The 24,826-nt window shown below is 45.3% G+C and overlaps 1 protein-coding gene across 12 annotated transcripts in view; it reads right to left on the reverse strand.

Moving 5' to 3' along the window:
* Positions 1-7,277: 7,277 nt before the first annotated feature.
* PLEKHG3 (pleckstrin homology and RhoGEF domain containing G3) overlaps positions 7,278-24,826 on the reverse strand; it is a 52,374-nt gene continuing 34,825 nt past the window's right edge. For 5 of the 12 annotated variants that reach the window (XM_027843735.1, XM_027843733.1, XM_027843734.1 and 2 more), the window contains 18 exons: positions 24,119-24,511; positions 23,420-23,517; positions 22,136-22,205; positions 21,289-21,335; positions 21,002-21,152; positions 20,730-20,861; positions 19,875-20,057; positions 19,490-19,582; positions 19,248-19,334; positions 18,630-18,663; positions 18,128-18,226; positions 14,851-14,940; positions 14,159-14,197; positions 13,409-13,491; positions 12,643-12,984; positions 11,943-12,056; positions 9,648-11,052; positions 7,278-8,881 (listed from right to left, as the gene is read on the reverse strand). In XM_027843735.1, coding sequence (XP_027699536.1) covers positions 8,094-8,881; positions 9,648-11,052; positions 11,943-12,056; positions 12,643-12,984; positions 13,409-13,491; positions 14,159-14,197; positions 14,851-14,940; positions 18,128-18,226; positions 18,630-18,663; positions 19,248-19,334; positions 19,490-19,582; positions 19,875-20,057; positions 20,730-20,861; positions 21,002-21,152; positions 21,289-21,335; positions 22,136-22,205; positions 23,420-23,517; positions 24,119-24,472 — 4,209 coding nt within the window. In that variant the 5' untranslated portion in view covers positions 24,473-24,511 and the 3' untranslated portion in view covers positions 7,278-8,093. The remainder of the gene's footprint in view (positions 8,882-9,647; positions 11,053-11,942; positions 12,057-12,642; positions 12,985-13,408; positions 13,492-14,158; positions 14,198-14,850; positions 14,941-18,127; positions 18,227-18,629; positions 18,664-19,247; positions 19,335-19,489; positions 19,583-19,874; positions 20,058-20,729; positions 20,862-21,001; positions 21,153-21,288; positions 21,336-22,135; positions 22,206-23,419; positions 23,518-24,118; positions 24,512-24,826) is intronic. The other 7 variants (XM_027843739.1, XM_027843740.1, XM_027843742.1 and 4 more) reach the window with 7 other exon arrangements.

Genomic DNA, 24,826 nt, shown 5'->3' on the forward strand with positions numbered 1-24,826 from the left:
CCTACTTTCTACTCCTCTCAATACCACTCCCCTGCCCCGCTTGGGAAATCACTGAGGTAGGAGTTTCTTTGACTTAAGACATGCCCAGAGAGGAGAAGAGGGGCCTGTGTAGGGCAGATGCCTTTCCCTTTCCAGGTTCCTGACAATTGGAGGCAGTCCTTCCCTACGCTTTAATCAGACACCTGTATATCCTGTGTCCTTGAGCTGTGTATGGATTCACTGGCCCCACTCTCTCCTCTAGGATGAAAGCTCCTTTAGTAGGCCTCACATACTGCTTTATTCTTCCCCTTGCCCCCAAGCAACCTTTGATTTGACTGCTATCTCACGCCCATTCACCCTTTCAATGGTGGGTTTAGGAGGAGAGGAGACAAGCTGTCCAGCTCCTACTCAGTCCCAGGATAAGCACTCTGTAGCTTAAGGACACACAAAATCTTAGCATTTGGACAGAGTGAAGGTAAAGAAAGGTTACAGAACCATGGATATCATCCGGGCCCATAGGCTTCCCCAAGAAATGGGACTTTTGCCCCCAGTGCCATCCACTTCTCCCCTCCCCATAATGCCACTAATCATAAGGCCAGTATTCTGGGAGTCCTTCCTGAACTGTATAATTGCCAGCAATTTGCCTAAGTCGGTACCCATTACTTGGGTGGCAGGAAGCAGGGACAAGAGAGCTCTTTAAAAATGATGGTTAGAGCTCCTGACTCCTAAGCCCTGAGAGGAGACTGATCCCTTGTGTCTCTGCCTCTGGCTCTGCTCTGGTTTTAAACTTCATCAGCAGATCAATCCAGCAGCAATATATATATAATACATATATACATATAACTCAGATTCAGGGCCCTTCTTCCTTCCGTGCTGATCCAGGGCCCTTGAGGGAGTAACAGTGCAGTTTCTGCAGACTCCAGCTGGACAGCAGCCATGGGGGCCTAGAGAACACCCCAAAGCTGAAGACCCCATTGCACTCACTCTTCTTTTCCAGCTGGTACCCTTGAAGGTACCAGATTAGCAGAAAGCCCAGAACAAATCACCCCACTGAGACAGAGGTTGAAAACCCACAGTGCCCAGAGAATGAAGGGTGTCACTGATAACCAGAGGTAAGCAGTACCTGTACATGTAGCTGGAATACCACCTCATGCTAGAGTTGGAGCCTATTAGGAGGTGAGCACACAGTAATGGTGTATTCATCCATCCATGGGGCTTCAAAGAGGAACATCTTTCAAAAGGGCAAGAAGGCCTTGAGTCCTGAAGGGGACAGATGGGTGCAGAGTTCATCCTCCCCCTCTGCTCACAGATAAATTTGAGATCTGTACATCCTGTTGTCTCCCAAGAAAAACCTTCTTACACAGGACCAGGGCCATTCCCGGAGGCCAGAGACTGAATTTTACAAGTCTCCCCTTCCACTGCTCCATTCTGAGAGCAACATGACTCTAAGTGATGTCTTGTCAGAAAGGATAGGGGCCAGTGATGAAGCGGCGGTTGCTGGCTCCAGGGACAAGCACAAGGAAACATAACATTTCCCCAAGGGGAAAGAATAAGTGGATTAGGGTCCAGAGCCTGCAGAGGAAGGCATCCTCATTCTCACAGGTCCAATGAAAGGATCTGCATTCTCTATCTCCACTGTCTTACTGAAGAAAGAGAACTGGAGTAACTTGAAATTCCTTATGAAAAGGTGAGGGCTCTGCTGGGGACAGCACTGTGGACAGATATTGAGCAACAGCAGCTCAGGCTGTATCCATTGGTACCCAGAAGCCTTTAGAGGCACCCATTTGGCCTACACCTCTCAAGTTCTCCCTTCTCACATTAACCCCTGGCCATTGGTGGTGGGAGAAGGCAGCATACAGGAAAACTGTGCGGTTTCTATCCTTTTGCTCTGGCATTACTCCAAGGTATATTTCATGTGGAACCCACTATAGGAGGATTATTGATCAAAGAACATGAGAAGTTGCTTGATAGGAGCCTAGCATTCCCAGGGTAAGTCTTTCCACTTCAGGAACCAAGAGTCCTCTTTGGGCCCTAGATCACTGACATGACCTTTAGTTGGCATCAGATCTCTTAATTTATCCAATTCCAACTCTCTGTTGGCCACGTAGTATTGTGGTCTCAGGTGTGTAGCGTTCCACTGCAGTCAGGAGAATATGAAATGGAAGGGCACCTACCTGGCCAAAAAAAAAAAATAGGTGAGGCAGCACTTGGCATCTACAAAAACGCTCTAGTCGGGACGCTACAGAGAAGCTTCTCATGGCAGCAGCTTTCCTCATTTCTATGGGGGAATTCTTAAGGAGTTACCTGGGGCTGGAATGGGGGGTGGAGAGAATGCCATAAACTATTATTTTCCCTATCCCATGCTACCCCAAACAACGGGCACATTCAGGAGAGATAAACATCCCACCCCAGATCCCTGGGAGAGCTCATGGGGGCAGCTAGCTCATTTCAGGTATGTGAAATGCCACCTTCTGCTCCTTTCCATCTCTATCATCCTGACCACCACCTTGGGCAGGAGACAGAACTGGGCTGAAACTGCAGGACAATTTACTCATTATGGGCTAGGTCATGCACCACTGGGACTGAGCTCCAGGGGAGGTACATATTTTTCTTACATTTTCTACTTTATGGTCTTTTTCTTTCATCCTTTTCCTATACCGGGTTCACACCTCTGTCCCTATTAGCCCAACAGGATTTTTTCTCTCCAGAATGTTTTTTTGAGGGAGTGGCTCAGTTGATTCTCATCTACCCATTTATCCTTTGCTCCCCTCATCTAGATGTTGGCCAGGGCTGGAGCAGTGTGTGCAGGGAGGGGGCCTCCAACTCCCTATTTGGTATTGTCACAGGAGGCATGTGGATGAGGCTGATAACTGCTCTAAATCATTCTGCTTTCCTGCCAGGCTCAAGGAACCCAGAAAGGTTCCTGGAAAAGATTACAGGAACCAGAAAGAAGAGAGAAATGATTGTCAGCTCATCATAAAGCTTTGTACCATGGACGAGAGAACTCAGGGAGGGTGGGTGAGGTGTGAGGGGGGCCCTGAGAATATGGTGAGCCCAGTGAGCACAGACCCTCTGACTCCATCTGCTCAAATGTGCTTCCACTGTGCAGAGAGGAAAATCAAACCCGAGTTTTTGCTTGGGAAGAGCTTCCCAACTCATTTAATAGAGTTTTTCTAATAAACTAATAACTCCCTGATCTCCTCTACTGTTTTGTGTGTTTGAATGGTTCCCTTTTGAATTGCGGAAAGGGATTGGCCAGGCACGAGAAAGCAAAGTCACTAAGCAAGAAGGAAAAACTCAGTGTTCTGTACCACAACTGGTGGAGTCTGAGAAACAGTGGAGACAATATCAATGGCCTCTGTACAACTGGAGGCTCAATAGGAAATTGCCAAGGTAGCTACTGTCTCTCTCTTCTCCCCTGTCTCCCAACAGGTTAGACACTCTCTAATCCTGTGGTGCCTCTTGAAGCCAGTTAGAAAAATTTCAAATAGGGAAATGACAGTGCCTTAGCACCAAGGGTCACATGGGGCTCATATTCCTAGGGCATTCTGCTAATGGTCATGTCTTTCTCTAGTACTATAGTAAGCTAGCTGCTAACCTGTGTATGTGCAATGGGATGGAGGAGCAGAAAGGAGGAAGAGTTGGACTTTGGGCAGCCAAAGTAAGGTGTCAAGCCCACCTAAAGTTAATGCCCTTTATCCACAGGAGAGACCCTCATGTTTTTATCCAAATTTGATTTACTCTTCTTTTTTTTTAAACAGTTCTAACATTACTTGTTTATCTGGATTCTAAGTCTACAGCAAATTAGCAACAAATTAGAAGCCAGGAGAAGAGCTGCTATAGCAAGATAGATTAAGAATAATGAGAAGAAAAAGTTGACAGACTGACAAATAGAGATACTTAAAAAAAACAAACAACTAAAAAACCTATGGCAATCTTAAGTCATTCAATAAGGAGGGAAAAAAAATCCCCTATACAATACAATTGGCCCAAAGGGCACCTGCCATATTATATAGTACAATAAATAATTAGTGTTCAAAATGGTGCTCCTTGATTATTCAGCAAAATAATGCTCAATGTACTGGGAAGTAGGCATATATTTCTGAAAGATTTCTATCTAAAATTATCCAAAAAAAAAAAATTTGGTTCTTAAGGAAGTTACTTGGAAAATTCATTCATTTCAAATAACTCATTCCCTAAGGCAAAGCCTTAGAAGGCCAAGTTTTACTCTAAAGATAGGGATGGTATGGAGGTGGTGCTCCTGGGTTCTTGAAGGCTACATAGATGAAACACAAGTTCTGAAAGATGTTACAAGTCTGGAAAGGTTTATAGGAAAGGCCTTACTCTAATCTTACTATGGCTTTGCAATCTCAAGTCATCCTGCTTTTACCTGCTTCCTATATCCACAGATGCCTTGCATCATGAAAAGCTAGGCAAGGTGAGGCTGGTTCATGATGGGAAAAAAATATGCTCATCAGGAAGGGAACACTTTGGAGACATAGAATTTAAGGCTGCAAAGAGCCTTAGAGAGCACCTCATTTAATCTCATTTTATTAAGGCCACATAAGGGGAGCCAGGGTCAGAAAATCTGACCCCAGACTTTCTAACTCCAAATCTAGTCTTTTCCCATTACACAACACTTCTCACTGCTACCCCCTTCTCTCTATGCCACTGGGGCCCTAGTCCAGGCCCCATGCCACTCCAGTCTAGGTAATAATAATAGTAATATAATATGTACATTAACACTTTAAGGTTTGCAAAACGCTTTATAAATATCTAATTTTATCCTCACAACCACCCTGAGGTAGGTGCTATTATTATTCTTATTTTACAGATGAGGAAACTGAGGCAGAGAGAGGTTAAGTTACTTGCCCATGGCCACATTGCTCATAAATGTCCGAGGTTAGGACAGCAGTTAGAATTTGAACTTGGGTCTTCTTGACTCCAGGTTCAAAGCTATATCCACTGTACCACCTAACCGTCTTACCACCCTAAGCAATTTCACCATAATAATACTTCCCTATTCAAAAATCTCTATTTCTCGTTATCTGCAGGAAAAGGTCCAAACTTTTCTGCCTGGAATTTAAGGCCCTCTATATCTTGTCCCCTGTCTATCCAATCTTATCTACCACACTGTCATATACAGATGCTTTCCTCCTCATTCCTCAAATAGCTAAACTCTGCCGGCTAGTTCTCACACAACATAATTACCTTCATCCTTGATTCCATTCAATTTCACCTTCAAGATAGCAATTTCAGTAATCCGCTCTCTTGAGTATATTCAATCTTTCCTCTGATGACACTTTTTCACCTGCCTACATCTCCCTCAACCTAAAAAAGTTTTCCTTATGTCCTTCAAACACTTTAGCTACTTACACTCCTATCTCTTTCCTTCCCTTCATGGCGAAATTTCTTGGAAAAACATCTCTCCCTGATGCATTTATTTTCTCAGCACACATTTTATCCTCAAACTTTGCAGCCTCAAACTTGCAAGTCTTCTTGCTCCACCACTCATCTGAATCTATTCTTTCAAAAGTCACCAGTGACCTCCTCAGTGCCTAAATCCAATAGTTTATTCTTGCCTGCCCTCTACCTTGACTTTCCTAAAACATTTAGCACTGTTAAGCACCTCCTCATTATGTATACTCTTCTCCCCTTGGCTTCAGAGATGCCATCTGTTCCTGGTTCTATTTAACTCCTCCTTCACTGTCTCTTATGCTGGCTCATTCCTACTCCCTCATCCCTTAAGATGATTATCCTCCAAGATCCTGTCTTCACCCCTCTTATATTTCCTTTAAGATGTTGTGACAATATTACTCATTCCCATGGTCTCACTTCTAACCCAGACCTGCACCTCTCTCAAACTCCATCATAACAGTTCCAACCACCCTACACCAATGGGAAACAGCATGGAGGCTAAGAACCTGAGTTCAAATCCTATCTCTGACACTACCTGTGTAACTTTGGCACATCATTTAACCCTGCTTGACCTCAGTTACATCTTTAAATTTTTTCCAGTTCTAGACCTATGTTCACCTGGATCATAGGATCACCCGGATAACACTGGATGTGTTAGTACTCCCAAACAACATGTCCACAAAAAAAATTTCCCCCAAATGAACAATTTCCCTAATTCCCTATATGGCACCACCATGCCAAAAGATCTGACCATAAAAGATGAGTTTTCCATGATCAAAACCTTGGTATTTTACCTCTCTCTCCCTTCCCACCACCAATCGTTTATAAAATCCCCATCTATTTTACTCCATGATTTTTCTCAATCTTCTCCAACTAGGGCAGGCCCACACTGAATTGTCTCCCAAATGGTTCTGCCATCCCCTCCAATTCACCCTCATACGGCTTCCAGATTAATCTTCCTTATGCATAGATCTAGTCATGTCCCTTCACTGCTTAAAATCCTTCTGTGATTTCCTGTTACTTTAACAAGCAGAGTTAAAAAGTCTTACCCTAGCATTCAGCTATTTGAAGCCTTTCCTGTCTTCTCTCATATGACTTCTTCAGCTCTATCTTCCCAATTGTCCCATGCACTCTCCCGCTGTCATCCCTAATGCCTTTGCTTACGTTCCTCCATGCCCATGTTTGAAAGTCCATTCCACCTGCATTTGTCTTTTGATGCCCAATTCAAAGGCATGATGACTGTTCCCCTGATCCCTTGTCAATAATCATTGTCCTGCCTCCTTGCCCAGATCTCACATAGCACTTGGTTTGTACCTTTCTTATCCTATCACTTGAACAATTACAGAATCATACATAGTATGTATCTGTCCCTACCAGACATGACACACAATGAGGCAGGAATAATATTGCCAATGAGAATAGCTCACCAGGCTGGTGATGATGGAGGTAGGAAGCTGGGAAGAAAGGGTGCAGAAGAGGGACATGTATTTGGCAAAACAGACCCTTACCTATATGCTGAGACATCTTTTTCACAGTAAACATCTCACTACATATCTTCTCAAGGTTAGTTCTTATATATTCTGCTTGTGCTGCAAAAACTCCAGGTCCTAGTATCAGGGTGAGGGAGAGGGAAGCACTTTTGGGAGACTCCATCTGCTCAAAGGGGGAACTGAGCTCTGGAGCAGAGCATTACAGAGAACAAATTCTCTATTCATTCCAGTGCCCTCAATTCCCCAGAACATTTCCTTCCTTAGAGAACAGAAAGGCACGGCCCCATAGGTAAGGTAACATCAGCCCCTCTTGTCCCAAGTTCTAACGCAATAGTCCCAGCCCTTGACTGGCCTACCTTCTGATTCCTAATAACGAGGCAGGAGACAGGGTTGGCTGGTCAGCAGTGGTTATTGCACCATCGGCAAGGGATAAAATGTGTGTACATTAGAAACAACCATTGGGTCAGCAAAGCAACCCTCAAAAGTACCTGGACTGAGTCAATTACATTCTTAAAAATAGGAAAGGGGAAGAAGGAAATAAACAAAAAAACCACACACACACACACACACACACACGCACACACACAAACATACACAAATACACACCCCACAGGATGGAAAGTAATAAATTATTGTTCAAGTCCCAGACTTCTCTTTTCTGCCAGAATCATTGGAACGGGAGCATTTAATGAAGGAAATCCTCCCGAGACACCTTCTCACACTTTTCTTCTGGGCACACTCTTCAGCCAGGCAGTGGCTGGCAAGATGCAGACCATGGCCTGTGGGCACCTCTCCCTAGAGAGAAGTGAACTTAAATATTTGGTCTTATACCAAAAGAAAAAAAACATCAAAGGGAAATAGTTCACACAGGCCACGGAGTGTAACAGCAAGGAGTCTGGTCCTATTGGCACAACAATGGTCTCAACCCCCAGGGAGCTTTTCAGCCAGCAGCACAAGGCAGCAGGCCACAGTATGTGCTAAAGATACCATCAGCACCAGCACCTACTTAGAGGGGAGAAGAGAGACAGAGGGCGCAGAACTGCCAAAGGTTTACTCCACACAGAAGAGAGGCAGGCACACTGGGGAAGTCAAGGCTTGGGAGGAGCTGGGATGCAGGTGGGGAAGTCTGAGAAGGTCCATCACACACAGGTATAGCTCTTCCCCATCTCAGCAGCACTTTCCCTTCTCTCTCCCAAGGAGCCTAATTCAACCATTTGAGTTCAAGGTCTGAAATTTTTCCCTCAGGTTTCTCACTCGACCCTGTTGGCCCATATCGGCTGTATCCCCTTGCCATACTTGCTGAGGGCCCCGGCCTGCCTCTTCTTGCCGGTGGAGCTCCTCTGATTCTTGGTTAGCCTTGCATTGTCCTACCACTGCCTTCAAGGAGACCTTTTCCTGGGAGGTGGGTAACTGGATTTGCACATGGCTGTCTTGCCCTTCCTCACCTACCAGTGGTGGTGGCCCCTTCTCTAAGACAATGACTCTCCGGTTATTCTCTAGGGTCAAGTCTGCTGTGAGGTACAAAGCTTCATCTACATCCTGCCCTGGCATTTGGGAGGAGCCAAGTGAAAACAGATCCTTATGAGGCTGAGGCTGGGTTATCTCTTGGGTTCTTCTACTCGTGTGGGTGTTTAGGCTGCAGCAGCGACTCATCTTCCCCACTGGGGCTGGCTCCATGATATTCTCTGGTACGGAGAGGCTCCGGTTGACGGGAGGGCCTTGGTGCTGGCCTCGTCCAGTTTGAGTAGCCTCATCGTGGGAAGCATACTTTGAGCAGAGCTCACGGACATCTGGCCAATGGAAAGTTTCTATGTCAACAGGACTGAGGGGACTGCGGTTGGATGTCCAGCCTCCAGGAGAGGTGGCCTTTGAGGAAGAAGAACTGTAGAAGCGTCGAGGTGATTTCTCCCTTGCTGAGGTGGACTTGGAGGGGCCATGCTCCAAGACCATTGCTTGTTCATTATTTGAGAGGGACAGTAATGGTTTTGTTTTACCTACGGGGAAAAGAACAGCAAAATGAGTACCAAGTAAGATAAAGAGAAGTAGGAAAATGAGGTTTTCACTGCTATCTATTAGGAGGATGATCTGATTGGTGGCTGTCAAATACATATGTGGGCTAGTTATTTTAATGTTTCATTTTGTTCTTGATAATCATTCCCATATTACCTTTGACAGAACAAAAGGAAATAAGGTGGGGAAATGCAATGCAAAAAGATTAGGAACCAAGTTGATGTAAGAGCATTTTTCAATGGATTATAAATGTCTTTCCTACACCCTGCCCCCCAATTTCTCTTTGTTCAGCAGTTATGGCCAGGGATTAATGACCCATATTATTGATGCTAATATTCATAATAGCACACCTTTATATATAAAGGTTTATACTTTAAGATCTACAAAGCATTTTTGTGAAAGCAGCCCTGTGGAGTAAAGTTTTATACCTATTTCATAAATGAGGAAAGTGAGGCTTGAAGAAGTATGACTTATCCACATCATACTGCTTGAAAGGGTTGAATCAGCACTAAAACTCAGGTCTTCTGACTGAACCCAGCATGCTTTCTACTATCCTTTGTTTATGAAGGCACTTTTCTGGGGGCTTTGACCAACTGCTGACATAAGTCGCTTTTTTTTTTCCATTGGCATTAAGAGAAAATAAAGGCCATTCCAGCCCCACAGCCACCAGCAGCAGTTTGCATTTCCGAAAGCTCCTTGAGGAGCCAATTGGTAGAAAAGTGCCCTTCCCATAAACTCCCATTGGTGTACCTTTGCAAGGTAGCTCTCGCGTCTCCTCCTGCAGGTGGGGCAAGGTCAGATTCTTCTCGTGCTCTGGATCTACCTTCTTCCGCTGAGGCATCGTGGGCTTATAGCTCTTGATCCTGAGACTGTACTGACGGGCCAGCTGGTAGACCTTGTTCTTGACACGCTCAGTCAAGTGCCTGTCCATCATGTGGGAGAGCTGCATGATGTGAGGGTGCAGTGGAGATGGGAGCTCTTCATCTCCGCCACTCAGCTCCTTTACCAGCTCCTTCAGCTCCCTGGCCAGCTGGGCGCGGCCAGCTCGATCAGTGAGGGTGATGCCCTCTAGGGAAGAACCAACTGGCTCCTCACTGATAGCGCCCAGCTCATGCTCCTCCAGGATGAACAGTGGCTCATGCAGGTCAAAGCCATTCTCCTTGCTCAGGCCTGATTCCATCTTGTTCCTCTCTGCTGGGTTCTTGCAGATATCTCCAGAGGACTCCATTCCTTCCCACATCTTCACTATTTCTGATGATGGGCGGAATTCGGCATCAGTAATGGGGGAAGGATCCCTAGAACCAGCCTGGCCAGGTCCAGGTCCAGGGAGATCAAAGAGAGTCCAAGAAGCAGGTCTGGAACCATCTAGTCTTTTGCGCCCAACAGGGGCCACTGGTTTAGGTTCTGGCCTAGGAAGGCTATTGAACCTGAACACAGAGTTCCTTACCAAGCCCTTAGGAATGTAGGAAAGACTCTCTCGGCGCCGGATGCTAAAGCCTGCATCATGGTGTTCCGCATTCTCATAGTAATTCTTGATCTTGTCAAGTAGCAGTCGGTCTCGGGTGGAAAGCATGTCCTCCTTCTTGCTGAAGAACCTCTCAGGTTCTCCTGAGCAGCTGGGGCTTGGAGGCACAGCCCTGTTGAGGGTAGAGCTGTTTTCTGAGGTCACCCCACCATCAGGGTCTGCTTCTAGGGGCAGCAAGTTGCTGAGTGAGTCTGTGGTGCAGTACATGGCTGGCCCCTTCTCAATGCCATCGAGGCTCCGGACACTGCTACTCCGACTGACCAACCGGGGAGTCAAAAAGCCGCTGGCCTTGCCATCTTCCAGAGCCAGACTGTTGCGCCGGGAGAAGGTGCTGACAAACCTTTCAGCAATGATGCTAGCCTGGTCCAGCACAGACGGTGGCAGAATGCTCTCTGGCTCTGTCACTGTCCCTTCCTCCTCTTCCTCACTGCTGAGGTTTTTAAGGTCCTCTGTGTTCTCAGCAACTGCGTGGTCAACCATTTTGACTGGATGGTCAGACCCTAGCACTTCTTGGTGATGCTGTTCCAGGATGCATGATGATTCTATGTCTGATTGCATCACCTCTTCGCTATTACCTTCTGTGGCCGGAAACAGCCCTTGCCTGGCTTCAGATTCTGTATCTGGTTCAGCCTGAAACACACAATTACATGGGCTGTTTTTCAGAGGACGCTAAGGGAGGAGCAACCTGACCTCCTCACAGCCCAGTAATGGACCTTACTTACAGCAGCTGACAGGTCAGGATTACAAAGGTGGTGAGGAACAGCTGATACTTTGGGGAAAGGGGCCGGGTAAGATAGATGTGCTTAATAGCTAGAAGCCCGGGAACACGTTTCCAAATGCCCAAACTTCTGGGAGAGACTATTAAATGGGAAAGTAGGGGTCTTAGTAATGGCATTCCAACCACATCTATTAGTCTCAACATGCAGTAGGTAACTCCTGCTCTAATCTCCAGACTAAGGCCTTGATAGCCTTGCAGTGAAGGTGAAAGGGGATTTTTCTAGTAGTTCACTAAAGCTTTCACAATTCTGCACTTTTATTACTGGAGCTCTGTAGATTTGGGGTTTGGGATGGGGATTTCTACTGCAGCTCAGAACTGGAGGTGATACAAAAAGTTTCATCAACCTCTCCTGTGACTCTAGAATCTCCAGTATGGAATAGTTACAAAAGTCCCAAGCTTAGAGTCCTATCAAACATGTTTAAGGTGGGGATTTGGTCATGTCCTCTGAAAATCAATTCTTCCTGGGTGAATAAGAGGTTAGAGGTTGACCTATATTCTTAAAAATCATCTGAGCAGTGCCTTGCACAGAATACACATTCGATACATATTTGTTGAATCTCAAGCAGCTGGGGATCTCTGATGAGGTCTTATTGATGATATTGAAAACAACATATTGTGTTTCCTAGTGATTGGTTGGGTGGTGCACCTCCAAGTAACCCCACAAAACCTTTGTGACACTTCCTCTAATGATACCAGTGTCCCTGCCCAGGCCTACCTTGCCATTTCATCACCAAGTACTTACCTCTGGCCGGGAGGAGACAGACTCAAAGCTCATGCGCTTCTCAGGACTCGTTAGAGACTGGCCACTAGGCCTTTTATAACCTTTGGCTACTTCGTACTCGTCATGCCCTTTAACCTGCACCCAACAGAGAGTAGGAATCAACACCAAACCCTGGTATAATAGAGGGAAATTGAGACCTCACTTAGCAGCTCTTTTTGGGGGGGCCCCTATACCTGCAGGAACCTTTCTGAATTACCGAGTTGCTGGGCTATCCTAGAATGTCAGCTTCAGGACCAAAGAGTTCTAAAGCTGAACTGAACTAGGAAACCAGGAGATAAAAGTAGACAGAGCTCTGGAGCCTTTTGCTCCAGAAAATTTGTCTTTCAAAAAAAAGAAAAGAAAAGAAAAATCAACCCTCTTTTTAATGCCACCCTGGCAATCCGTATCTCCCACTCTCCCCATTTCAACCCAGACCACCCCCTTTGCCTGTTAGTCTTATTTATCAAGTAATGCATGAGGTTAACCCAGATGGCAAAGCAGAGCATGCTGGGGGCTCACCAGGGTAAAACAGCTACTGAGGAGAAGGATGCACTGATTATTGAGACACAGAAGGACCCCAAGCTTGGGGTTGTGGCGGAAGGGAAGGGGAGGCATTCTGAGCCAGACATTCACTGTGCATTGGGAACATGCAGAGGAAGGGAGATCACAGAGACCACCTCACCATAGCGCCCCGGGAGAAAAGTAAAGCGTTGGCTCGATAGTGCCAGCAGTGGAGGGCAGCCAGCAGGGAGCTGGCAAAGTCGGCTACCTGCTCAGCTACCACCAGACTCTCCTCCTCCTCCTCCTCCTCTTCCTCTGAACCTTGTGGCTCAGCCCTGGCCCCCTTCTTGCTGCCATCGCTCACAGTCAGGTCCTCCGGAGAGGCCTCCTGAAGGTCCTGCTCCTCCTCCACCACTTCCTCCTCCTCCTCTTCCTCCTGAGCAGCCCCTTCGGCTTCAGATTGCTGCTCCCCTGTAAGGGGCAGCTGTCCAAAGTCCAGGAGGGCTCCAGCGCTACCTGCGTGCTGTTTAAGGTACAAACATGGCCTTCTTGTAACCTGGAACCTCAACTGCCTCCCAACTTTTCAACTTCTGGTGGGTTTAGGCAAGTGGTGGTAACTGGTCTATGCCAAGTACCAACCAGGGACTCAATATAAGGCTGGAAATAGGTAGAGGAGAAAGGGTGGAGAGAAACTGGGGCATAGGGTAGAGAGGACCTAGGAAAGATTTTTATGAAGCAGGTTACTTGGGAGCATTAGCCCCAGGTATAGTCTACAATGGTATGGCCTCAGAGGCGAGGACTGAGATACGTGAAAGAACAGAATCAGAGCATGGGAGACACTCTGCCCTGGTATAATTCACAGAAAGGGAAAACAGGGGTGGGAAAATAAAAGAAATCATAGCTAATGGGATAGGGGATTGACTCTTAGTATCTATACCCTTACCCACCTGAAAGCCAATTCCCTGTTCCATCCTGTATCCCATCTCCAGGCCGCTCATTGGTCTTACCTTGAGACCCGATGTCCTTGATGCTGCCACCATCATCAGATCCCCAACACATGGGAGGAAAAAAAAAGAGAGAGATGATGTAAGCCAAGTAAACAACCTCCTTAGAGAAGCCAGGAAGACTACAGCAATTGAGGGTATGACTTGGGTACCATCTTGGGAATCCTCATCCCAGGTTCTAGGATGTCTATGAAACTATTGATAGGAAGTAGAGTCAATGTGATAGGGATGCAGATTAGAGCACCACTGCCGCTAGCTCTTCTCAGGGATGATCTTCAAGTTGCCTTCTCTTATCACCTCAAGACCAGAGCATAAACCACTCACTCCTCACTATGAGTAAGTAAGGATAGTTCCTTAGTAGGAAACAATTTTTAGGTCCTTAAAATGGATGAAGCAGCAGAGGCCTATAACTGGATATGAACCTGCTTGGGGTTACAGTGGAAAATCAGAGAACCAAAGCTGAAAGCATCTAGCTCATAAACCTACCCTCTTTTCTTTCTTTTTTTTCTTTTAATTTTTTTCCTCTTTTCAATCGGTGCTCCTGCTGGTCTCCTCTACCCTTACAGGGTGCTGACAGAGTTTGTGCCTAATTATCATTCACTGGGACTGTGCCTAGAGCAGGGGCTTCTCTGCCGCCCCCCACACTACCCCCATGATCCCAGTAAGGGAATGGCTGGAACATTGAATACTCACCTTTCTCATTAAGCTGCCTGAGAAGCTGTTTGGTTGGCTCTGGAGAATTAAGTACATTTGGTAAAGTCAGCCACAATCTAAGGAAATGAATTCTGCCCAGTCTTAGCCCCAAGCTTACAATGCCACCAGCTCCTCTCACCAGCTTGGAGTCCACACCTTCCTTCCTCTCTCAAAATCCTTATTGCCTATATAAGCATTCCACAGTAGCACAAAGACTAGTTCTCAACCCATTCTTATAGAGTTTGGCATAACAGTTCCAAGCCCCAAGACAACGTCTATTCCTTCTTATGGGACAGAGCTACATCTCATCTAGAGATGTACTTGTTGGGGAATAGGGTCAGTCTTATAGATCTCTGTTCATGACTGGAAAAGTGGAGACTGTGGAAACCATGGTGAAACCTTCCTTCCAAGGCATACAAAAGGAAGTTTTGGCACTTAGCCCAATTTTTAAAATGTTTGTTGGTGTTTCCAGGGTAGCAGGAATGGAAACTGAGTTCCATTTCTCCCTGTGTGGGCTGACTGGCTAGATGACTGTTCCAACCATATGGATTCCTCACTTTAACTCAAAATCACTACCTCCTTCAATTATATGTTCTGTAGGTCAAAATTATTAGCACAATGCCATTTGCCCAGCACCCATAGCTCCCAGAGCACCCGCCACAGAGCCCCAAGCTGAAGAGCAGAGCTCGCACCCGACTTTCTGCGGCCCTTAAGGCCCAGCATCATGGAGCTGTGCAGCCCATTGGGGAGTATGTCCTGATTGTACTGGGGGTGACCAGGCTCTGGGGACAGGATAAAAAAATACATCCATTAGGTGACATTATCCCTTGCTAGTTACCCCAAACCCTTGTAGGGCCAAAAATGTCTGAATAAAACAATTTTTTAAAAGTATCTCTTCAAAGGCTGAATACCTTTTCTACAAAGACAATAAAGGGTGAGTGAACTTAATAAATGAAATATAAGAATAAAGTCAGTGGGACCAGATTGTGTAGGACATGAATGCCACCCCTTGAACTTCAAAAAAAAAAAAGATGACTTACTAGGGGCTTACCAGGCAACTAGTATTTTCTGGAGGAATTTATCCCTTAGTTGACCCCTTAACCCAACTCTTATCCTTGCCCAATTGGTGTAAGTGGGAGATACAAGTTACTGCCCACTAATTTTCTACATGGACCACATATCAACAGTAATTACCCTCTCTTTAGCTATAAATCCAAAGCTATAGATCCAAGGTAGAAAACTTTTATCTGTTGAAGGTCACTGACCCAAAGGAAAAAATAAAACCAATTATTGTATAAGTAAAAAACAAACAGAAACTTGTTTAGCTTTCCTTGTGAAGATTATAAAACACTGATTCATCTATTTTTAAAATTAAGAATAAAAAATAGAAAATTTTAAACAATCATGACAAAAAAATTAAAAATGAAGAGTAAAATCTAACTAAAACAATTTGTCAAAGGACTTCCTCCCTTAGGAACAAAGAAAGGGATTTAAAACTAGCCTCAAAGTAGGCAAAATATATGCTATAAAGATTTATTTAATGGGAGTGACTAGCAAACATCTGATAGGCGAGAACAAGAAGAGACAGAAAAAATAAAAATTTTTTCAAGTATTCCCACCCCCCCCTTTTCTTGGACCTTGTTTAAGAAGTCAGGGGGAGTATATCTTTTTTTTAAAATCCAATGGATTGCCTAAAACAAGTTTCAGTGATGAAAGAAGGAAACCCTAAAATATTAGGAAAACATTCCCAAAAGTTTCAGGATAGCTGAGGTTTTCCTATATATGGGTCTTTTTCTTCTGCTATGATAGTTCCCAAGTATCACCATCTTATTGCCAAAACTGGCCAACATAAATCTGATCCATAGCAGAAAAACTGCAGGGAACACTTTAGACTCACACATTGCATGTTAAGAGGACAGTGCCAAGGAAGCAGAGATGAGATAGAAAGCAGGGTTGAAAAGATGCTGGGAGAAAAAAAGATATTAAGCATGGTAGATTTCTAGAAAGGAAAGGGAGAAAATTAAATGCAGAGCTATACATACAGAGGCACTGAGAGAATGACACAGATAGAGTCACACACACAATTTGTGACCTTTTAAGAAGCTGCTATTAAAAGACTTGTGGTTTCCATTTTTTTGCATAAACAAAAGCATAAATGAAAATCTCCCCTCTGGGTAATAACGATAATGATAGCTAACACTCTAGTGTTCTAAGATTTGCAAAGAGCAAAAAATATTTCATTTGATTCTCATGACAGCCCTGTCAATGAGGTCCTAGAATTATCCCCATTTTACACATGAGGAAAACTGAGGCTGAGAGAGGTTAAGCAACTTAACACAGCTAGGAATTGTCTGAGTCTGAAGGAGGATTAGAACTCAGTTCTTCCTGATTCTAAGACCAGCACTTTAGCACTTGGTATCTGCTCCAAAGGCCAAGTAAAATTAAACTAAGAGCAGAGTACATTTCTACTGTAGAGCCTCAATGAAAGAAAAAAAATTGCCAGTAACAATTGGGGTCCAAAGAGAAATAAAGCCCAAGGGTCAAATATAGACATCCTCAAGGGGATATGTGAGTGCTTGTGGATTGTGCAGAGGCAACCAGAGCCTAGTGAATGATTGTTGAAAGTGAAGTCAAAATCTGGCTCCTGCGCATTCCAGAAATTTTGGATCCAATTATCTAAGAGACGCTAATGTCTGATCTGCCATCAAGTGGAAAACTCTAGTGGGACCCCTGCCTGAGTCAGATCTGTCCCTGAGCTCTGGCTAAGTAGAGCTGAGAGTAGGAACCGAGAGAGAAAGGAAAGAAGAAGTGTGCATGTGTTCTGTCTGTCTCTGTCTCTGTCTCTCTCTCACACACAGAGCCAGGAACTCAGCTCAGCAGACAGAACAAGACACTGTCAAATCCAACCCTGACACAACAGTATCAGGGATTTCTTGGAGGAGGGAACAGTTGCATGTGAACAGACACAGTAAAAGCAGATGCAACTTTTCTCAAAGAGAGCATTTATTTAAATGGACCAATGGAGCACAGTCCCAGTCAGAGAATAATCTGAGGGGATAATGGAATTTCCCCCCCAAGATCCAAAGTAAATATTTCTTGTCTCGATTTGGTGCCACTTTAGGAAGTCTGACTTGCTTTTCCCAGTCCCTTTAACTGCCCTGCCATTCCAGAAGCGGGCCAGAGACCAACAGTGATGTCAGAACAGCAACTCCTCCCTTGCCCTGGAGATACTTCAGCTTTCGAGTTAGCTAAGAAGGGGCCCAGAAATACGGGAGTGCTAAGCTCAAAGACAGTAAATAATGTAGCTTGCCCAGCTCCATGAGGAGAGAAGGATCCAGAGGCAAATTAGAATTACAGAATGTTAGAGATAGACAGGGATTATGGTCCTCAGCTGATCCAACCTGCTCATTTTATGGACAAGGGAGCTGAGATACTGAGAGGATAAGTGACCTGTACGTAGCTAGTAAGTGGTAGGGCCAGAACTAGAACTCAGATCTCTTGACTTTTGCTCCATTTCAATGTTTTTTTTTCTGGCCTACATGAGTAAAGGTACCATGAAGGGGAATGATGTTCCCAGCTGTCAACTTGATCGCATTTTATTTCAGTGGGAGGAAGATAGAGCAACAACTCTAATTAGTTACAGAGATCTCAGTGGCTGAGGCCAAGGCTGGAGTAGGTCAGCAGTGATAGTGCTCAAGGCATGTTAACTTCTGGGCCTTCCGATCAGTATCCTGCAGGTAAACTTTCTTTTCTGTGTTCTTTCTCTCAATTAAGACAGTAAGCTCCTTGACGGCACTGACTCCCTTTTTTCTGTTCGTGACACCATCACTTAGCACTGTGCCTGATACATAGTAAGTGCTGAATAAATGCTTTCTAATTAGTTTCATTCATTCACTCATTCATTCACTCATTCATCTTCTAGCCTGCTTGACTGGCAGCATGATTTTCACATATTATCTTTGTCCTTACCAGATTGTCGCCGATACTGACGCATTTGAGTGGGCATGTCATCTTGGGAAGACCAAGCCTTTTTCAGCCTTTCTGGGCTGTAGCGGTATCGGTTGGGGTCTGTAAACAAAATATACAACATTTCATTTTTTTTCCTACTATTTCTGTCTTCCAGAATCTCCACACATCCAATCTCCTTTTTATTCCTTTTCCCTCAGGCTCAGTACCTTAGATGCTTTTAATGCCCCTTCTCATTTTCCAAAGGCAAACAATGCCTTTCAGAAGGTGGCAGACTTGGCAATGCCATCCACCCATTCCTAACAACAGGCTGCCATTGTCACTATGTTCCTTTGACTCTTTTCTCATGTCTAAGACTACTCTTCTGTCCTCCAAGCTCCATGGGACACAGGGAGCCACAAATAAACCAGGGAACAGAAGGTGGTGGTGAAGACTACCCAGAGTAAACGCTGATATTCTGACATACACATTCAGGAACAAGACAGTCAAGCAGGGAGGAACTTACAATAGGAGTCCATTTCTAAGATGGCTTCCTTAGCCTGGGATAAAAGGAAAAAGAATAAGTTATTCCCAAACATCTGACACAAGACCCACAACACACTTTTTCACTACTCCTAAAGGACTACTCAGTATTTCACCAAGGACTCATGTATCTACAGTTACCCCTTCCACATCGTGACTTTCTCTATTGTGATTTCAATATATCACAGGTCGGCGTACGAAATTACTACAAATGGGAATTTGAGGGGAGTTTGTGGAAGCCACAGACGACACAGAAAAAGTTTAGAAACTTAGAAATGCATAAAATATGCCTATGACCAAATACTTAACCCAAATTTTACAATAAGGTACCATAAACATCCCATAAAAGAAAAAATTCAGACTTCTTCTCTGGTATGAAGGGAGGGCCAAAAAATTTTCCATGAATTTTCCAGATTGCGGGGGCACTACACCCTTAACCCCCACAATGTGGAAGGGATAACTGTACTCATCTGTCATCTTCCCCCTCAAATCCACAGGATCCTTTACCACAAGAGTTACAATAACTTCTAGAAGCAGTAACCACAATGCTTCCTTCCCGCAGAGAGCCAGGAAGCCCTAGGCTCCTCTCTGCTCCCCTCACCTTTTGGGGAATAGTGGCATGGTGATTCTCTAGGATAAGCCTCTTGATGTGATGGGTCCATGCACGCTTCTCTTCTACTGATTTGGCCTGAAAAAATCCAAGGGGAAAGGACAACTGGGAGATGGTGCCAAGAGGCAAGGAACCAACCCCAACATGCACAGTGTCCCTTCCAAGCTTTGCAAAGACTACTTTTCCCATTCTGGCCCCTGTGTTACATGACACTCCTGCCCTCCCCTCCTTACCTGGATGCTATACTGCTGCTTGCTGTGTTTGTAGTGAGTGACTGTGAAACACAGGGAGTCTCTGGTGCTCTCAATCAGCATCAAGGAGGAGCACTATTAAAGGGCCAGGGAAGGAGAAAGAGAAAAACATGTTAGACACTAGGAAGAAGACCAAACCAACCTGAAAAGTCTTGTCAACTCTGGGGAAGTCTATTCTACATTCCCAAGGCACAGACTGTCCCCAGTGAGGGACAGAAATGAAGAGAATCAGAACCACAGCAGAGGTGGCTCCACACTGGACCCACAGCTGCTCTGGAGTAGGAAAATGGCCGGTCAGATTCCTTAGCAGAAGAAGACAGATTAGAAGTCCTTGCTTAGGTTGGGAGGAAAGGGAAAGCCTAGTTACCGGGATGTGCCCTTTGTAGACGAAGTGGTCTCCTCGCTTTTTAGTAATGAACAATGCCTTGTCAAAGAGAAAGAAAGTCCTCTCATTCCGCACGCGATGCACACGGAAAGTGCCTTCCAAGACCAGCTCTCCGTAGGTCGTCAGGTCTGGCCCTTTCCAATTGATCAAGAGTGACTGGATTTCCTGTGGATGAGAAATACAACCCACATCAGACTCTAAAGATCCTTTTATCTCTGGTGGGTGAGGTAGAGTTGCAAAAGGGACCAGGCCACCAGCTCTCCCATTCTAGCAAGACTCAGAAGCCACAGCTTGACTCTGAGGTAGAGGAAATAAGGAAGTACGGTCTATCATCATAATAACAATAACAGCACAATAATAATAACTGCTAGCATTTCTATATTTTTAAAGTTCGCAAAATACTTTACAAATATTATCTCATTTGATCCTCACCACGACCTTTGGAGGTAGGAGCTATTATTATCATCCTCACTTTACAGATAAAGAAAACTGAGGCTAAGCAAGGTTAAGTTATTCACCTAGGGTCAGACAGCTAGTTTCTTAAGCAAGATTCAAACTTGGGCCTTTTTGACTCAGTCCAGCACTCTCTCTGTTACTCTACCTAGCTGTGTCACTACCATGAAAAATGATTTTTCATGACTAGCGTGTCAAAGATATTGGTATCATACAACCACCTCAGGACCAGTGTGTGGCCTGCTTCTTTCTATTTTGGTTATTTTGGTAAGGATTCTACTGCTTTCCTCCCCTAAAAGGACCAATCAAACCGGCTTGCTGCTTAACACCGTCAGTCCTTTCTCCCTTCTGACTCCCCATCCTCCGTTCCGGCTGCCCAGGCACCTGGAGTCGGACAGCATGTTCATGTTTCCTCTTCATGTCATTGATGTACCAGGCCACACAAGTCATGGTATCGATTGCATCCTCAACCATCTCAAAGCCATCCTCCTCCTCATCAAAATGCTTGGCAATTTCCTACACAGGAGACAGAATGTCAAGTTCCTGATCTCTCCCCTGAAAACCCTGCTCTCTACCCAAGTGTTGCCTTCCCCAGTCCTGATTGGGCCTCAGACACCCCCACCGGACCTCAGAGATGAAGCCCAAGTGCAGGTTACCTGGAGAAGGAGGTGGTACTTGAGAATTCTTTGGACTGGCTTCAGCAAAAAAGAGCCCAGGGGCAGAGAGTGCTGCAAGACCTCTTGTCGGTCCCGGAAGAACTTGGCCTGGTGTTTGTCTCTCATGCATTCAGTTAGGGCTGCCACTGAACTACGGGGAGAAGGAAGTCATCACTAAGAGATGAAATCATAGGGCAGAAGTGGTAATGGTGGTGGTAGAAAGGAAAATGGTACTAGTTCGGTTATTCCTCAAACCTCCCTCCCCTTTCCATCCTGGAGTTACTTACTTTGGGTAATTGTTGCAGTACTGGGTATAAATGTCAAATTCTTGGCTCTAAGAAAAGGGAGAAAAGAGGATTTTCTAGTATGTCTGTGAACATAAACTTACCCAAGCCATACCTCTGAGATTCTCCTAGTGTACTTTGCTCCATCCGGTTTCTAAGAGTCTTTGGTCCCTATTCCCAGTGCAGCCATAAATAGTTCCCTTAGTAGCCTACTACCAAGAGTTATGGTCACTCTCAGTTCCCCAGTGGAGTGGTACAGGTAGTAGTATTAGTATTAGTAGGAGTAGGAGTAGTAATAGCAGCAGCAACAGCATTTATATAGCACTTTAAAATTCACAAAATTCTTTATAAATATTATCTCATTTTATCCTCACAATAGCCATGGGAAGTGGGTGCTATTGTTATTATTCATTTTATGGATGAGGAAACCAAGGCACAAAAAGGTCAACTGACTTGCCCAGGATTAATAAATGTCTGAGGCCAAATTTGAACTCCGGTTTTCCTAATTCCAGGTCCAGCACTCTTTCACTGCAACACTCTAGCTGAAGCTGCCATTACCACTACCACCACCACCACCACTACCACCACCATCACCATCACCACCACCATTATCACCATCACCAACATAATCAACACCATCATCACCACCATCATCATTACCACCACCACCACCACCACCATCATCATCACCATCATCACCACCACCACCACCATCATCACCACCATCACCATCACCGCCACCACTACCACCACCATCATCATCATCAATATTAACATAACATTTTAAGGTCTACAAAGAGCCGTATGTATATTATCTCACTTGATAAACCACACTGAGTTCTGTTCTTACCCTTTCTACAAAGCAATTAGCCACAGCCACTGGATCATTATCACAGCTGTCCAGGTCTTTCAATAGCTGACTGAATGAGGAGAGAGAAGTCATCAGATTTGAGACCCACTTCTTTGCAGTTGCCTCTAAGGCATGGCCAGCCACAAAGTTCTTTCCAATTACCCCTCCCCAGTCATTAACATGCTCCAGAGAAACATCCAGCCTTATAAGTCATGCTGTGTGGCCTGAGGGGCTTTCAACCCCCCAGTGAATGCTACACAGCCAAGAACCACAAAGTTCAGCCAACACTGCACAATAGGAGAAGGTGAGGGAGGGGAAATTATTTGCAGCAAACAGGATGGGCAGAGGGGAGGGATATAATTACCCACCTTCAGGAGGGAATACTGCTCCAGCGCTGGCAAAAGGAGTCAAACACACAAAGGGAAAGATTAAAGGAAAGGAAAAAAGAGTCTCTGGGATAGATGTCAAGGTTCCTGGATTATAGCATTCCAGGGCATGACTCAAGGTGAGGTTCTAGAGATGCAAGTAACCCCAGGGATATATTTTTCCTGTGTTTCCCCTAAATGTCTCCTTCTTCATTTGGCCCCATGTTCCCGCAAATACCATCTCTTTCCTGTCCTCAGATGTGGCCCTTTCGTCCAGAGCTACAATAACCCTTCCTTCTGCAGAACCCAGAGAAGATTCTTAACTGTCCTACTATGTAAATCTCACCTAATTTCTGCTCTCTGGGATCCTCAGACACAAGATAGGGAGCATTATTATCTCTCCTTTCCCCACCTCTAATCATGTTCCTCCACTGGAACCATTTCAAGTCTCAGTTATTTCCCATCAATATACTAAGTAGAGCTACCAGGATCATTTAGCTTGTCTAGAAGCTAGTGGAAGACCTAGAGGGAATATTGACACAAAAGCAAGGGAGAAAAGATAGAGGAAAGAAAAAGAGGTATCCCTGGAGAAGAAATGGCACCATCAACCAATGGTCTAGGGGGCCTTTAAGAAGCTCCACTCAACCTGTGGAGAAGGTTAACCATTATACTAATGATTCTATCCAAAGAGGGAGGTATTTCCAAGTATCTGATGGTCCTCACAGCCCCCTAAAGGAGCTTATACTGGCAGAACTAGGTCTATCCCAGAGGTGGGAAAACCAATAGGCACAGGGCAGAAAGGAAAGGGCACTAACAAGGGAGGGCAGGAGCGAAAGCAGACTCTTCATCCAACACTGTGCCACTTACCCCTGCCCCAACCAGAACTCTAGGAAGAATGAGCTCCTGGCTTGTCACTCACCTGTTTAGTGCATAGATGTTTTCTATGTTCCCAAAGAGTGCACTGACTTGTTCTGGTTTCAGCAGCCCTGGTGTATCAATGATCTTCAAAAGGTAGTCCTGTCATGGGGGAAGTCAGTTGAGGACAACATGGTACCATTCTCACTATATAGTGTACTCTTGGTATCACTTCATTCCTATTTCCCTTTTCTATTTTGATAGAGCCCCTTCTTAGCTTTATTCCTTGGGAACACCTTGAAAACACTAACTACCACTGGTCAACTCCAAGGGCAGTCAATCTGATGTATGTCTCCCTTTCAGTTCTGCACCTTTCTCTTGCCTTTCAGATACTGCTGCTCCCAGGAGCCTATAGGCTGTTCCAATGATCCAATTTCCTGGTCTGACCAGCCACAGAAACAAAGGAGGAAAATTGTAGATCTGTGGTCTCAGTAAATTCAGATAAACAAGGCATCTGAGGGCTAAGCTTTGTGCTCTATTCCTCTTTCTAAATCTTAGTCCTGGGAAGCAGAATTACTGGGACTAAACCTTCAAGAAGGTTTTTCCTTTCTAGTGGAGAAACCAGCTAAACACTGCAGAAGCCAAAGTCCCTTGGTCTATTTTGGAGACATGTGCTCCATGCTCCACCCCTCACTCCACAATGATCCAGGGGAAAAAAATAACAATGACTGCATAGACAATCGGACCTGAAGGAGTGGCTCACCTCAACGATGCTTCGGAGGTCTTGTACATACATGCGCTCTGTCTCTACAATCTCCCGTACCACTCGGCCCAGGTAACTCAGCTTGTGATGTCCCGGCCCAGGTGTAGACCGAGAGCTAAACGGTGAGCCTTTTAGGGACCCTCTCAAATTCAGCCAGCTGCTGGAATTGTTATGGCTATTAGGGACATGGCTGGCATGAGGGGAGTCAGACTCGCCCTCAGCCACAGGTCCAGTTCCATTGGGCTCTTCCATGGCCTGACTGTCCCGGGATGAGCCTGAAGAAGAGGTGGTAGAGGCCAAGCTCACTGGACGCTCTTGGGTCCCATCTTGATGTAAGGAGACTGAGACAGGCATCCTGGCATTGCTGCTTAGTGAAGAAGCTTTGGGGCCATTCTAGAGAGACAAAGGAAGAATAATATAAGGCTTGAAGGCATGACAGGTCTCCAGCTAGAACCTAGAAGAGGGGCTTCCAAATAGGAGAGACCTCTCCTAGAAAGATGCCTGAATCTCTCCAGGGACCCCAGAATAAGTCTCCCTAGCTCCCAGAGGCTGCTGGCTCCCGAGGCACAAGCAGAGAAGTAGTCTTAGACCTTACACTGCCATCATATGCTCCACCTCCCAAATGAAGGCAGTTGAATGAGGAAATGAATGTTACCTTCTGCTGGAGGAGGTCCTGGTTCCATCCTCCAATCAGAGGTGCAGAGGATA

Source organism: Vombatus ursinus, unplaced genomic scaffold (assembly GCF_900497805.2).
Source record: "Vombatus ursinus unplaced genomic scaffold, bare-nosed wombat genome assembly UNPS02014926.1, whole genome shotgun sequence".
NCBI lineage: Eukaryota > Metazoa > Chordata > Mammalia > Diprotodontia > Vombatidae > Vombatus > Vombatus ursinus.